Source organism: Bombus bifarius, unplaced genomic scaffold (assembly GCF_011952205.1).
Source record: "Bombus bifarius isolate JDL3187 unplaced genomic scaffold, Bbif_JDL3187 scf7180000008178, whole genome shotgun sequence".
NCBI classification, from domain to species: Eukaryota; Metazoa; Arthropoda; class Insecta; order Hymenoptera; family Apidae; genus Bombus; species Bombus bifarius.
Genome location: NW_022884495.1, coordinates 1,080,098 through 1,092,864, shown reverse-complemented (window position 1 = coordinate 1,092,864; position 12,767 = coordinate 1,080,098). Strand labels below are relative to the sequence as shown.

Sequence of the window (12,767 nt, the reverse complement as noted above, 5' to 3'; positions counted from 1 at the left end):
GATTTTATTGGGTAGAGATTCTTTATTATTCTGTATTATTTCAGCTAAATGTATTGACTATTATACTCAACAACGTGTGTTGGAAGCTGAGGGAAAATTACCACCAAATAGCAAAGGAATCGATCCAAGATTGGAAGGAATTGTAAACAGAATGTTTCAACGATGTTTAGATGATAATCAATATCGGCAAGCTTTAGGTCTTGCTCTTGAAACAAGAAGGATGGATATCTTTGAAACAGCAATTATGCAATCAGTAAGTTATATTACATGTTAATTTATGCAAGTAATGTAATATAGATAATATAAAAATTATATTTATTAATATGTTTGTTGTAGGATGATGTTAGTGGTATGTTATCCTATGCCTTCCAAGTTGTCATGAGTCTTATTCAGAATCGTGGATTTCGTAATACTGTGCTTCGTTGCCTAGTGAGCCTTTATCGTAACTTGGGAACACCAGACTATGTCAACATGTGTCAGTGTTTGATATTTCTGGACGACCCATTAGCTGTAGCTGAACTTTTAGACAGACTCAGTAAAGGCTCGCAAGATTGCGTTCTTATGGCCTACCAAATTGCATTTGACTTATACGAATCAGCAACTCAACAGTTCCTTGGTCGTGTCTTACAAGCTTTGAGAGCAACAGCTCCTATCCCAGGAGCCCTTATGGTTAAACCAATTGTAAAACCAGCTGTAAAAGCAACCACTGAAGTTAGCACTGAGTCTGCAGCAGCAACAACAGCAGAGACTGAAAACAGTAGTAGTACACCAGCTCCAGAAGAGAAATCTCAACGTAGTGTTGAAAGTTTGGTAAGTCTTATGGTTTAAAGAAATAATACTATACAACATTTACTATATTGTAATACACACTGTGCCAATTGATTATTTCACTTGTATAGAATGCCGAAGAACGTGAGCAACAAGAACGCGTAGATGCTTTGTCAAGTATATTAGGCGGAGAAATTTCCATCGATTTGCATCTCCAATTTCTTATTCGTAGTAATCATACCGATATGCTGATACTGAAAAATACTAAAGATACTATACGTGTGTCTATTTGTCATACTGCCACCGTAATCGCGAATGCGTACATGCATTCTGGAACTACTAGCGACCAATTTTTAAGGTAAATATACCTCACTGTATTCAACTGATCTTACGCGGATTATATTCTCAAGGAATATATTTATTTTTCACTTTATTTGTTTCACATTTTAGAGATAATCTAGAATGGTTGGCTAGAGCTACGAATTGGGCAAAATTAACAGCTACTGCATCCTTAGGAGTAATTCACAGAGGTCATGAACAAGAAGCCTTAGCTCTAATGCAATCTTATCTCCCGCGAGATACTGGTGCGGGAGCTGGTTATTCCGAAGGAGGTGGCCTGTATGCGTTAGGGCTCATTCATGCAAACCACGGCGCAGCAATTACAGATTACTTACTTGGCCAGTTGAAGGACGCACAGAACGAGGTATAGTGGTCCGTAGAGATATAGTGTGATCATAAAATCAATTGAGTGGTAAAGTAAATGCGTTTCGAGCGACGAAACAACGAATTAAATGATAAATCGGGAGATAAGAAACTTGAAGTTACTGATAACATCAATTGAAACCGCTATCTAATATTGTTAAACCGATTAAATTACTATCATATCATATTTTTTTCTTAATTTTATTACGTACTTGAAACTTCGGTAGAAATCGATTTCAGTCTGGGGCAACTATACGTCACTATTGTTTTTTTATCTCAGTTTGGAACCATACGATGTCACATATTTAGAATCTACAATGATTTTCTTACAGATGGTTCGTCATGGAGGTTGTTTAGGCTTGGGTCTGGCCGCTATGGGATCGCATAGGCAAGATGTATATGAACAATTGAAATTCAATCTTTATCAAGACGATGCTGTTACTGGCGAGGCTGCGGGCATTGCTATGGGCATGGTCATGCTTGGATCGAAATCGACGCAAGCAATTGAAGATATGGTTGCGGTAAGTAAAAGTAGACGTTTTTTTAGGAAGATTTTAACGAATCATCGCATCAAGAGTTATTTACGTCCCAACTCGAGTTTAATATTTTACATATTCAAAATACACGCGAAGAATAATTTTATCCACCACTGATGATCTTTCTCGCGTGCACTGTTCTGGCGCGGAGACTCGTTCAGCGGGAGTGCCGCGACGAAGAAGCCGCCCGTAGCGAAAGGGTTAAGACGACGCCTTTGCTCGGCATCGCTATGCGTATGCTCATGCTTGCATCGAAATCAACTCAAAGAATTCAGGATACGGCTGCACTAAATCGAAATAAGATTCTTATACGAATTTTAATGAACAATAAAATCAACAGCTATTTATTTTTTAATTTCCGACATAATCTATACAAGTATCTTACTAATATTGAAATACATCTGCACAAACTACATCCAAATATTCAAAAGAATAATGTTATCCATCAAGAGCAAAAGGATATTGACCGGTAGTTTTGAAGTAATAGGTTCCTTTAGCTCTGTAAAGAAATTAACATATATTAGTACCAGTTAACTAAATTAAATATTAAAAAATAATTAAACAGATACATTCAACAATTAGCTCTCAAGTATCTATCCAAATTCATACTTTTATGAACTCAGCTAAAAATGCAGGACCAAGAATTTTCACCTCCTAGATATTATAACATGTACTGTCCATTATTTATTTGCATTCTACGCATTCTTCCAATTCCCCGGAAATGCATAAAACTCCATAATCTATCAGTAACAGTAGTAAAATAAAACTTACTTAGGATCGAGCGTAGCACCACCCATGTATGCCGTTGCACCGTCTGCACGTCTACCGAGAAAGCCTTTCGGATTCGTAATTGATTCAGCGTAGAATTTGTAGCTACGCAAGTGTGCGCAAATTCCTGTGTTTCATAACATTCGTTTTTAACAGTGTACAAACACACATGCACAGATTGAGGCACAGAAAGCGTGGAAATAATAATTTTTAAGTTGAAGTGTGTCAATAATAGAATACTCCGTAGTATGTTCCGTACCAAGCAAGTCAATGCCGCATCCTGGTTGATGTCTTCCATCATTCGCATAGAAGTCTGAAGTACCAACAGGTAGAGAATAACCGAACTGTCCAACGCACGTGTGGATAATTTGAACATTTTCTGCGTCCGATGCATCAACTCTTTGATCAAGTGCTTTGTCTTCAAACATTACCTTAGCAGGGTCGAGTGCTATAATGGAAAATATTTCAAGGTCTAATATACTCCACTGTATCATAATGACGTTTTGTCGGAGATCAAATCAACTTACATAAAAATATATATATAATTTTTAAAAACGTTTTCCTTCGAGTTAAGATAATCTGAGGATATTTTCGACATTTTAATGTTTATCGTTCAATCTTAGAAACCTCATTCATCTTTTTGCTGATATTTCATTTGCAAAATCTAATCAATCTACCGTACTGTTTTCAATCTAACGTTAAAATCAACGCTACTGGATTTTTTCTGGAGGATTTTAGAATGCCATCCTAATAATATATCGTGACTTACCGACAATTTCCGCTACTCGGCTCGATTTTCCTATCTCTTGCGCGCTCAAGCCCGCGATTTGAGCGCCGAATGAGTGTCCAATAATTCTCAAGTTGGACGTTTGCAAACCAGCCTCAGTTCGCATGAAATTTACGAAACTAGCTACATGGAGAGCAACGTGTGGTACGTCCTTTGCAACGATGGGATATAACAAGTTGGCTGATATCTTACCCCAATCGACGACAATGACGTTCCAATTCTTGACCTTAATAATAGCTGAAAAGAAAAAATATTACTTGTCATAATATTGAAGTATTGTATAGATACAAGCTGGATATTTTTTACTGCTTTTACTTTCTAAGTATTCTACTATAAATCAAAAATAAGAAAATTATTTCATTGGTATTATGTGTGTCTTATAATTTAAAATACTAAATAAAGTAAAATCTGTTTTTAGTTTTTCAGTAGATATTTATTGCCAGCAGTCTATACATTATTGGAAACCTAAATTCTGTACAACTGAAGTGAGAAAGATTCCATGACTCAGAGTAAGAGGAAAATTCAGAATAACAAAGTTGCGTTGGATTTTCAAGAAAATGGTGTTTAGAAATTAGCCAAATGCACGTGTATTTGTCTAATTGGTACTAAAAAAGAAAAAAAAAAAGAATTGGTAGCAGGCTACTGTACACGTGAAGATAAGTCTAAAATGTAGAATAAAATTGTCTCTTTTAAGGTCTTGTTCTAATACCTTTAGTCGTGTGTACTTGATAAACTTTTAAATCCGATTTTCTCGAAAACGAAACTTCATTCTAATTTTATTCTAATACGTTACATGTTATACCCTATCGAGGCTAAAGAAATCCCAACTTTCATTCTCTTTTCTTCCATTCAAATATTTAGCCATTATCGCGTATAACGTGCATAATTTTTATGGCAACTAAACTATGTCAATACCACCTAATCACAAAATCCGCATTCGCTTAGTTGCCAACCCAATACTTAAAAGATAAAACTCACAGGAAGTTTCGAATAGTTAAATATATCTGGATAAATAAAAAAAAAAAAAAAGAGAATACTAGATAGAACATTTTCGTATTGTAGCGTGCTTGTCAAGTTTCCAAACTCGATTTTTCCGACAAATCAAACGTGCAACGTTTAATTTTGTCGTTCTTCATTTTTGTCTTCGAATTACAGGATCTCCATCGACGTCAATTATATTACTAATTTAAGCGCACGATTTATTTATTACATCGATGATACTTTACTTACCATCGCGTACGAGTGTACACGACGAACTTAAACCATTGTTAACCCAACCGTGAGTGATTATAGCGGTTTTTCTTTTCGGGTTCCATTGACTCGCTTGGACCGAGTTTATGTCGTTTAGTACTAGGACCTCGCCGGCTGGGTTTTCTCTGTTATGAAAATTATATTTCAGCGAAATTGTTGAACGTAGTTGCAATGTTTCAAACACAGGATGAGATACGAAAAATATTTTAACACTACTGCGATAACAAGCACGAAAGGATTGCGATGTTTTAAGAAAAAGCTTAACGTAGGGTAGAAAAAAAGAAAAAAAGAAATAAATGGAATCGCGAATAGCGACAAGACTTTAACACATTTTGTTTAAACCGAAGATACCTTTTAACGTTAAAAAGACAGAACTGGGTCGAAAATATTCGAAAGAATGTAACGGAGTTCAAGCTAGACAAAATTCTAAAAAGAAGTTTAAAAGCCTGTCGAAATTCTATAGCGTACATTTCTATGGACAAAGCAAGGAAAAATGATATAGCATAAAAAATTGGATTATATACGTTTGAAAGATTGTAGGGAAACTATTAGTACATAAATTACAAGCTTTTATCTTTTCACGATTTAACCTTTTTCAATTAGAATTTTGTTGGTGTGTCGGAAGACAGATCGTACAATACAATTCGTTATGGCTTTTAGCTGTAACTTGAACAAAAAATAAACAACAATTGCTGTATGTAATTTCAATGACGCAGTGATGTATACAGTGTATACAGCGTGATGTATACATTTCATTCGAGGTTCGCTATAGTGATCGTTTTTGGTTAGATTCACAAACGGTTACTATAGTGGTCTATCGTAGCGAGAAGATTAAGCAAAAAGATTATATTTTTCACTAATCAACTAATTCTTAATCACTTTCTGAATTTACCTTTTAAATATCGTAATCAAACGACGAACGATCGTGCCATTATGGAAAATTGAAATGTGCGAAATTGTGCGAATTGAAAAATGTGCAGATTTTCCATAAAGATGAATATTAATAGAAAGACGATTCTGACCGTGTGTAAAGCGTGAAAGTAACCGTTTTCAAATTGGGACGTAAAACATTCAGCTCCAATTCACTTAGTAGGCTATTATCCTGATTAATCAGAGATAAGTTTGCTTCTGCGTTCGGAAAGGTCGTAGAATTGGCTCCTCTCAACGTCGAAAGTAGCGTAGGATAAACTGAAATATTTTCTTTCGTTATTATGTTATTCGATTTTCCCGTGTCTCGATCGAAAAACCTTCTGATACGAACTTAGTGTTAACGATGCGTTTACCATTGTTGTCACTTCACTGTACGCGCCGCAATATGGGTCGATTTCTTAGCTTCTTTCTTTGCCCACTTCCTTTTTATACGTTTCAGTGAAACAGTAATTTTCCACTCGTGTATTGACCAAATGATAAGTAACTGGTACTCGATTGATGGATTATTACCGGGTGGGTGGTCACATCCACGAATTAGTTACAGATAATTAGAGAAATTTTTTTTTTATTTATTTATTAAAATTACGATCAATTCTCGCGTTGAGAATTTTCAGTAATTTTTCTGGCGTGGCGCAGTGACATGGCTGATTATTTATAACAAGTTAATACTTATTATAGATAAGTATAATTCATAAGTAGGTGTTATAAATAAGTGAATATTACTTAATATAAATATCTAATTAAATCTAGTGTTTAGGTCTAACGGGTAGTGTCTTTTCAGCCTGCGGATCTGGTCCGACGTATCAAGTAATCCAGTAATTAGGAGGTTTCGATGTTTGTTGACTCTTTTGCTATATCTGTCGCTATATTTTGCTATTTCCTCTTTGTGTATTAGTCGATGTATTAGTTCGTTGGTGGCATACCAGGATGCATTTATAAGGAATCTTAGCGTTTTCGATTGGAAGCGTCGAAGTATTTCAATGTTGGAATTATTTGCTGTTCCCCATAGTTGGATTCCGTAGGTGCAGACAGGTTTTATTACGGTCCTATAGAGGGTAATTTTGTTCTGTGTGCTTAGGTTGCAGGATATACTTGACACACGTATTTGCCAGAAGTATATTCTTCCAATCGATGAAAATTTCAATTCTAGCAATATCTATTTTCGATAATTCATTTAACAATACTTTAAAATAGCTTTGCTCCAAATGTTAATATCTTCTCGAGGAATACATTAGGAACTTTTGTGTCGGACGTAGGCGATTGAAATTCTCCGGCTAGGAGCATTATGCATCTTTTTTGATTGTACGAGATTTGGATTTGATTTTGAACAACGCGTAATAATTTGAAATATTGGACGACACGGTAACGACGGTGTTTGTAAAATTGACCCTTTTCTTTTAATCGAAGCTATCAGTTATTTTAATGTGTCATTTGCTTGCATATTACAAACTCGCGAGGAGAACTACCGAATAAATCATTTCGTTTGTTCTAACTCTCTTCCATCTATTTTCGAGCTGTTGCAATTGTTATATAAGCGTCATAAGTTTTCGTATTATCTTGTGGCCACGCGCGGACGTTCTGTGACGTTAGTATTCGTGAAACGAATTATGTATTTTCGAAGTTTCAGTCTACAACGATACAGAACCGCGTGAAGTCACGAAAACAAGCATGTTATCCATTAAAACTATACAATTATCAAAATACTTCCGTAAAATTTTTTCTACTCATTTTAATGTATCTCATAAATTGTTCCTATCAGATATCTCGACTTGTGCCAATATGAAATTACCGAATATTAATTTATTGCCATTTTACTCGTAGAATTATGAAATACTAATGTAACTCGTGGTTAATGATTATTTCCTTTGACTTCGAAAGCAAGCGTACGATGTCTGAAAATGTACTTTACGAAATTCTGCTGTAAATGCTCTTACACGTTCACAATCTACAAACGTAGTGTACGTTGCAATTTTATTTACTATAAAATACTGCACCATCGTTACTAGAATCAATTCTATAACCGTTTTGCAACCGACAAAGAACCTAAAAAATAGTAGTTGGAAAACTGATATGGCATAACCGGTATAAGAACTGTAACTGAAATCGATATAGTTCGAAATTCAGCTTCTGCATGACAGTCATTCAGAATTGTTACGTCGGGCGACACTCTACTTAGACCAGGCTACACACCGCGGACCAAACGGGAACCAGATGTTCGCTCATCCTTACTGCGTATCCTCAATAGTCTTAAGGACCCATGATAAATCTCGGTAATTTGCTAGCTAAGGTCCTTCAGACCGAACAAATATCTTTGTTTCTAAATCATTTTCTACAGATTATCGTCTACTACGGCTTGACACGGGAAAGTTAGTTTTTCTCACGTACGATGCTTCCCACTGGCAACTTTCCATCGAGGGCGGCTAAGACCCTTCCTAGTCCGCCAACCTTCGTCTATCCAATCAGAAGCGACGTATACTGGCCTGACTTTCCTAACCAAAAATGTCATGAACAAATCCGATGGTCCCGTGCGCTAGACACACCCATCGCTAGCTTTCTTCCGACACAGCATCGACACTGTAAATTACTTATTCTTCGTCGTTAGAATAGTCAACATGTCATTACCGGGTTACTCTCCTTAAATACATACTGAACAGTGTAGCTCATAAGTGTTGGAAATATAAAGTTTGTAACCCTGTTAATCGCAGCGTTATACTACCTTAACCACCCCTATTATGTCAACGGAAATCAGGGGGTCGATCTATTCGCGGTGTCGATTATTATAATCGTAACGGGAATTTACGGCTCCCGTTGACGTGTTTCCCCGCGATTGGTCGAATATACAAGAGTAGAGGTTCTTCGTAACCGTTTTACTCGGGTCCTTCATATAACAGTTTGAAACAGTTATTTACGAAACTGTTCCAAAGCCTCAGCTATTGGTTTAGTAATATAAGATCCGATGTAATATAACATTCCAAGGACTGGTCGAAGCGCACGTGTCTTGGCTCGTATAAAACAGAATGCAAAGCAAAAGACGCAGTGTAACGTACTTTAATTTACATACAATCTCGGTACACGCTTTTTAATTTCTCGTTTATTTTAATTAATCGAGAGAACCGGTATTTGTTGTCGAATCAAACACATTTGTCAGAAGTGAAAATAGGAGCCGCTTATGAACAGATGCGATCGGCATGGAATTTATTGTGATGGAAATTTTGGACGTTAATTGCTCTTAATAATTACTCTTTAAAGTTCTTTGAACAATTGTCTTTTTATGTGTATTACGCAGCTGTTGTTAGTTTGTAAAAGGATATACGAAGAATCGTAATTAAATGTAACAGTACGTGCAATCGTCGTGATCGTTGTTATTATGGATCAAAGCAGAATTGTTTGTTCTTTTAATGTTTCGAGACACTTGTCTTAACATTCTCCGGAATTGAACACTGCCTCGCTCGGCTCTTGAAAATTTTCAAATGCAAAACTGTGATTCACGATTTCTTTCTCATTCCAGTTGTTTTTGGAGAAAATTACTACGACCCGTGATTAGACTACCGAAAGATTAAACTATTCGGAGACTAACCGTAGTTTTCTTCGTGAATTATTATCAAAACGAAGATATCGTAGCATCGTCGGTACGAATCGTACTATCATCGAGAAAATGTCATCGGATATAATTTATACAATTTTTTATAAAACAGACGATACTCCGCTTGTCTCCATAGTTGACACGTATAGGATTTATAATAACGACGCGAGATTTCCATCAGAATTGACCTAACGTTAAATCACTTCGGCCTCGATCCCATTATGGTTGATTATTTTTTGAATTTTCCTCCGAAATTCTTGCTTTATCCCGCGTCTCAGGCGCCTAATATTCGGTTAATAATTAGAATTCTAAATATATCCGTCACCCTCTAAAGGTCTCTAAGTGCTTTCCAGGGGACTGGCTACAGTTATTTTTGATCGTAATTCTCCTCTGGTTACAACGAAACGTTTTCCTAGGGAGACTCGTGCATAATCTTGGCCCATTTATTTGCGAGATCCTTGTTCGCAAAATAACGAGGCCCACGTGACGCCGTATTTCTTTGCGAGACGATTCTCCGGCGGGTAACGACGAAATCCACTTACTGTCGACGGAAAAATAGGTGCAGGACAAACTGCATCGATTTGTCAGCGCTGTTTCAACTGTCTACGCTGCGGCTGAATTTCGTTTCGTTGCTGATACTTCCTACGATTTCTCTGTCACGTGTTACTTCGTAAAAAATGCCACAAGATTTTTCATCTAATATCGATCGAAAAGTTTACATACGTATAAATATTTTTATCGTAAGATCGCTGTTACACCATGGGACGACGATTCTTCGAGGTATTCGCGTTCTTTAAATGAAATGGCTTTAAATGAAATTTCCTAGGCGCATCGTATTGAGATCCAACCATCGCCACTTTTCAGTCAGTCTGTTATTTTATTAGGTTGTTTCAAAAAAAAAAAAAGAAGAATGTCGTGCGTCTATTATTTCTCTATAAAACGAAAGAAACTCTTCGGACAACCTCGTGTAATTATGACACACTTTTTGAGAAAATCGCATCGAATGCAATCTGAAATCCAATTGAAACTCGTTATCGAAGCTTTGTCATATTGTCTTAATTGATTTTGCGCACATATGCATTATATGAATTTATTTGCTCATTTCCCGATAGTCCCATACAGTTACAGAAATCATTTTCCGAACCATTCGCTTTTACCGGATCATTAGACTCAGAAATTGCCTGTTCTTTCAGTGCATTTGTAAGTCGTTTCGCTTCGATAGAGCAGTATCGAATGCAGGAATCATTTGTCTTGCGCGTAAACGTCGATTATATGAAAAAGAATCCAAGTCACGTAAACGTAACGCAAATAAGATTTACGCGATAGCGGCTGACAAATTGTTAACATGGTGTTTGTTACGACCGTTCGCGGAGAGACGCGGTCGCGAGGAAAACGCGTCGGTGAGAGGCGTAAATTCTCGCTAATCGACGCCGCGAAATAGTCGTTCCCCTCTTTCGATCAAGATAACAGAGGTGGTTCGAACGAATTTAACACTGTATTAACAGGTTAACATAAAATGGTATATTTGACAATATTTACAAATAATACGACGAGCACGCCACAAATTGTTCAGCAATGAATACAGTAAATATGTTACAGAAATTCGACCCTACTTCACGATATCTCTCAATGAATTCGTTCGACTATGCGACTTTAATTTTAATCGTCAGACCTCTCGATGCATAACGTTTGACTCTTCAGAAGAGACTGATTGCCCTTCGATCGTTTCTTTGTCTTCTCTGGGATCATTTCTGAGGAGTTGATAGCTATCGTTTTGGTGTTTAGATGGATTAAGAAATTTTGTCGTTTTATACGTTTTTTCGTAATACGATGAAAGGAAAAGGGGAAAGAAAACTACGCGAGTATTGGGTTAAAGGATCCTTTTTCTTTTCTTTCTTTGGAAAGATAACGGATTACTGATTAGTTGGAAGAACGTGCTTGTAAAAATTGCGTAGGATCTGTTGAATTATTAATTTTTCTTATTAATTTCATCGTATAACTTTTATGTAACTGTGTGTTAGAAATTATCATACTTGAATATAAATGAAGAGGAAGAAGACAAAAATTTGGTGCTTGATTTTAATGGAATTTTAAGGACATATATGTAACAGGCTTCTTTTTCACAAATTACCACCCTATTATTTCCTTTTGCGAATTATTTTGATATTTTTCATTTCAATTTCACCTTCATATTGCTGCAAAAATTTGTATGCTATGTTATAACTGGATACCAAATTGTTAAAGTATAATATAAACTGAGATTTTTATAGAATGAGGAATACGAGACACAAACTATATAAATACCTATTTTTCCCACTGATTTATTTACAATACTTTTAAAAGGACCTTCCTTTTTTTCTTTTGCCAACGCCCGCAATTCAATTTTTTACCTTTTCAATTTTTTACTCTTCCACCCTTTGGTTTATTCTCATTGATTTTTTGGGTTTCCCCATAGCTAATCCACTCACTTTTCCACTCGCTAAAGTGCACTCTAAAACTACCCATCTGTGCACTGCACATATTCACGCTGTACATATTCCTTCTAAAACTTCATTTTCATTCATAGAATCAATTGAAATACATACCTACTTGCTTGAAACAGGATTTCAATCTCGAGCAGCTACTTCATCTTTTTCACGTTACCTTAAATAAATTTCACGCGTTGCCATCTAAATTACCAGCATTTCATTTTACCCTCGCGTTTGCCTTTATTCGCAGAAAGTGAATTTGAAATTGAAACGCGGCAAAAGATGTTATTTTTACTCGTTAAGGATGATTACATTGCAAATTATGCAGATAAACCAAATTGAAACGTTATTAAAACATGTTGTAGAAACGAAACGATGTTTCAAAAATTAGCACCACCGCGTTCGTTAAAATGGCTATTTCAAATTTATTCGCATTTTTCTTTCAATTATCAAAAGTTCGCCGCCCTGTACTTCCGGACCAATTAATGCGGAAGCTTTGAAACTCGCTAAATTTATTAAATGTGTCGCGTGTTCCCGTTTTCGTTGGAATTGTATTTTGCCATTGTTAGAAAATTTCTTGAATTCGACAAATCCGGATAAAACATGAGTACGAAAGAATTGTTATCGATATAAACGGGAAATCTGACTCATCGTTAGTTACATATCGAGGTAGCCTTAACGTTAAATTGCAAATCTTCGCGTGATTTCGCGAGTCGTTTGGAAAATGTTCAACGTTTTGGACCAGTCGATATTAAATTTCACTGTCCATTTGCTAATTATTAAAAAGCGAATTATTAGGAATTTCTGGTCAAAACGCGAGATACTAAATTTGAAAATATACCACTTTTAGTTGGATACTAGTCCTTTGTAGTTCTACGTTGACCTGTTCCTGACACTCTATCTCATCCCATTCCCTCCATTTGTAGGATATTTAAACATAGTCTTTGTCATTAACGTTTTCTTTGATAGAAATA

The 12,767-nt window shown here is 36.0% G+C and overlaps 2 protein-coding genes across 2 annotated transcripts in view; one reads left to right on the top strand and one right to left on the bottom strand.

Moving 5' to 3' along the window:
* LOC117209474 (26S proteasome non-ATPase regulatory subunit 1) overlaps window positions 1-12,767 on the top strand; it is a 93,899-nt gene that overhangs the window by 811 nt on the left and 80,321 nt on the right. The window contains exons 4-8 of the mRNA XM_033451559.1: window positions 45-253; window positions 337-810; window positions 900-1,126; window positions 1,219-1,471; window positions 1,803-1,991. Coding sequence (XP_033307450.1) covers window positions 45-253; window positions 337-810; window positions 900-1,126; window positions 1,219-1,471; window positions 1,803-1,991 — 1,352 coding nt within the window. The remainder of the gene's footprint in view (window positions 1-44; window positions 254-336; window positions 811-899; window positions 1,127-1,218; window positions 1,472-1,802; window positions 1,992-12,767) is intronic.
* On the bottom strand, window positions 2,322-6,158 carry LOC117209478 (pancreatic triacylglycerol lipase-like). Its single transcript, XM_033451563.1, has 7 exons — window positions 6,074-6,158; window positions 5,835-6,000; window positions 4,792-4,937; window positions 3,544-3,798; window positions 3,034-3,222; window positions 2,778-2,901; window positions 2,322-2,505 (listed from the first exon to the last, which is right to left on the bottom strand). The coding sequence occupies exons 1-7, from the start codon at window positions 6,096-6,098 to the stop codon at window positions 2,445-2,447; spliced, it is 966 nt and encodes a 321-aa protein (XP_033307454.1). The 5' UTR covers window positions 6,099-6,158; the 3' UTR covers window positions 2,322-2,444.

Bases quoted from the DNA above. Each gene is read 5' to 3' on its own strand.
- LOC117209478 (XM_033451563.1), bottom strand. From the start codon at position 6,098: ATGGTAAACGCATCGTTAACACTAA. The intron at 6,001-6,073 runs GTTCGTATCAGA...AAAATATTTCAG, and splicing joins AAACGCATCGTTAACACTAA to TTTATCCTACGCTACTTTCG. The intron at 2,902-3,033 runs GTACGGAACATA...TATGAAACACAG, and splicing joins ATGCGGCATTGACTTGCTTG to GAATTTGCGCACACTTGCGT.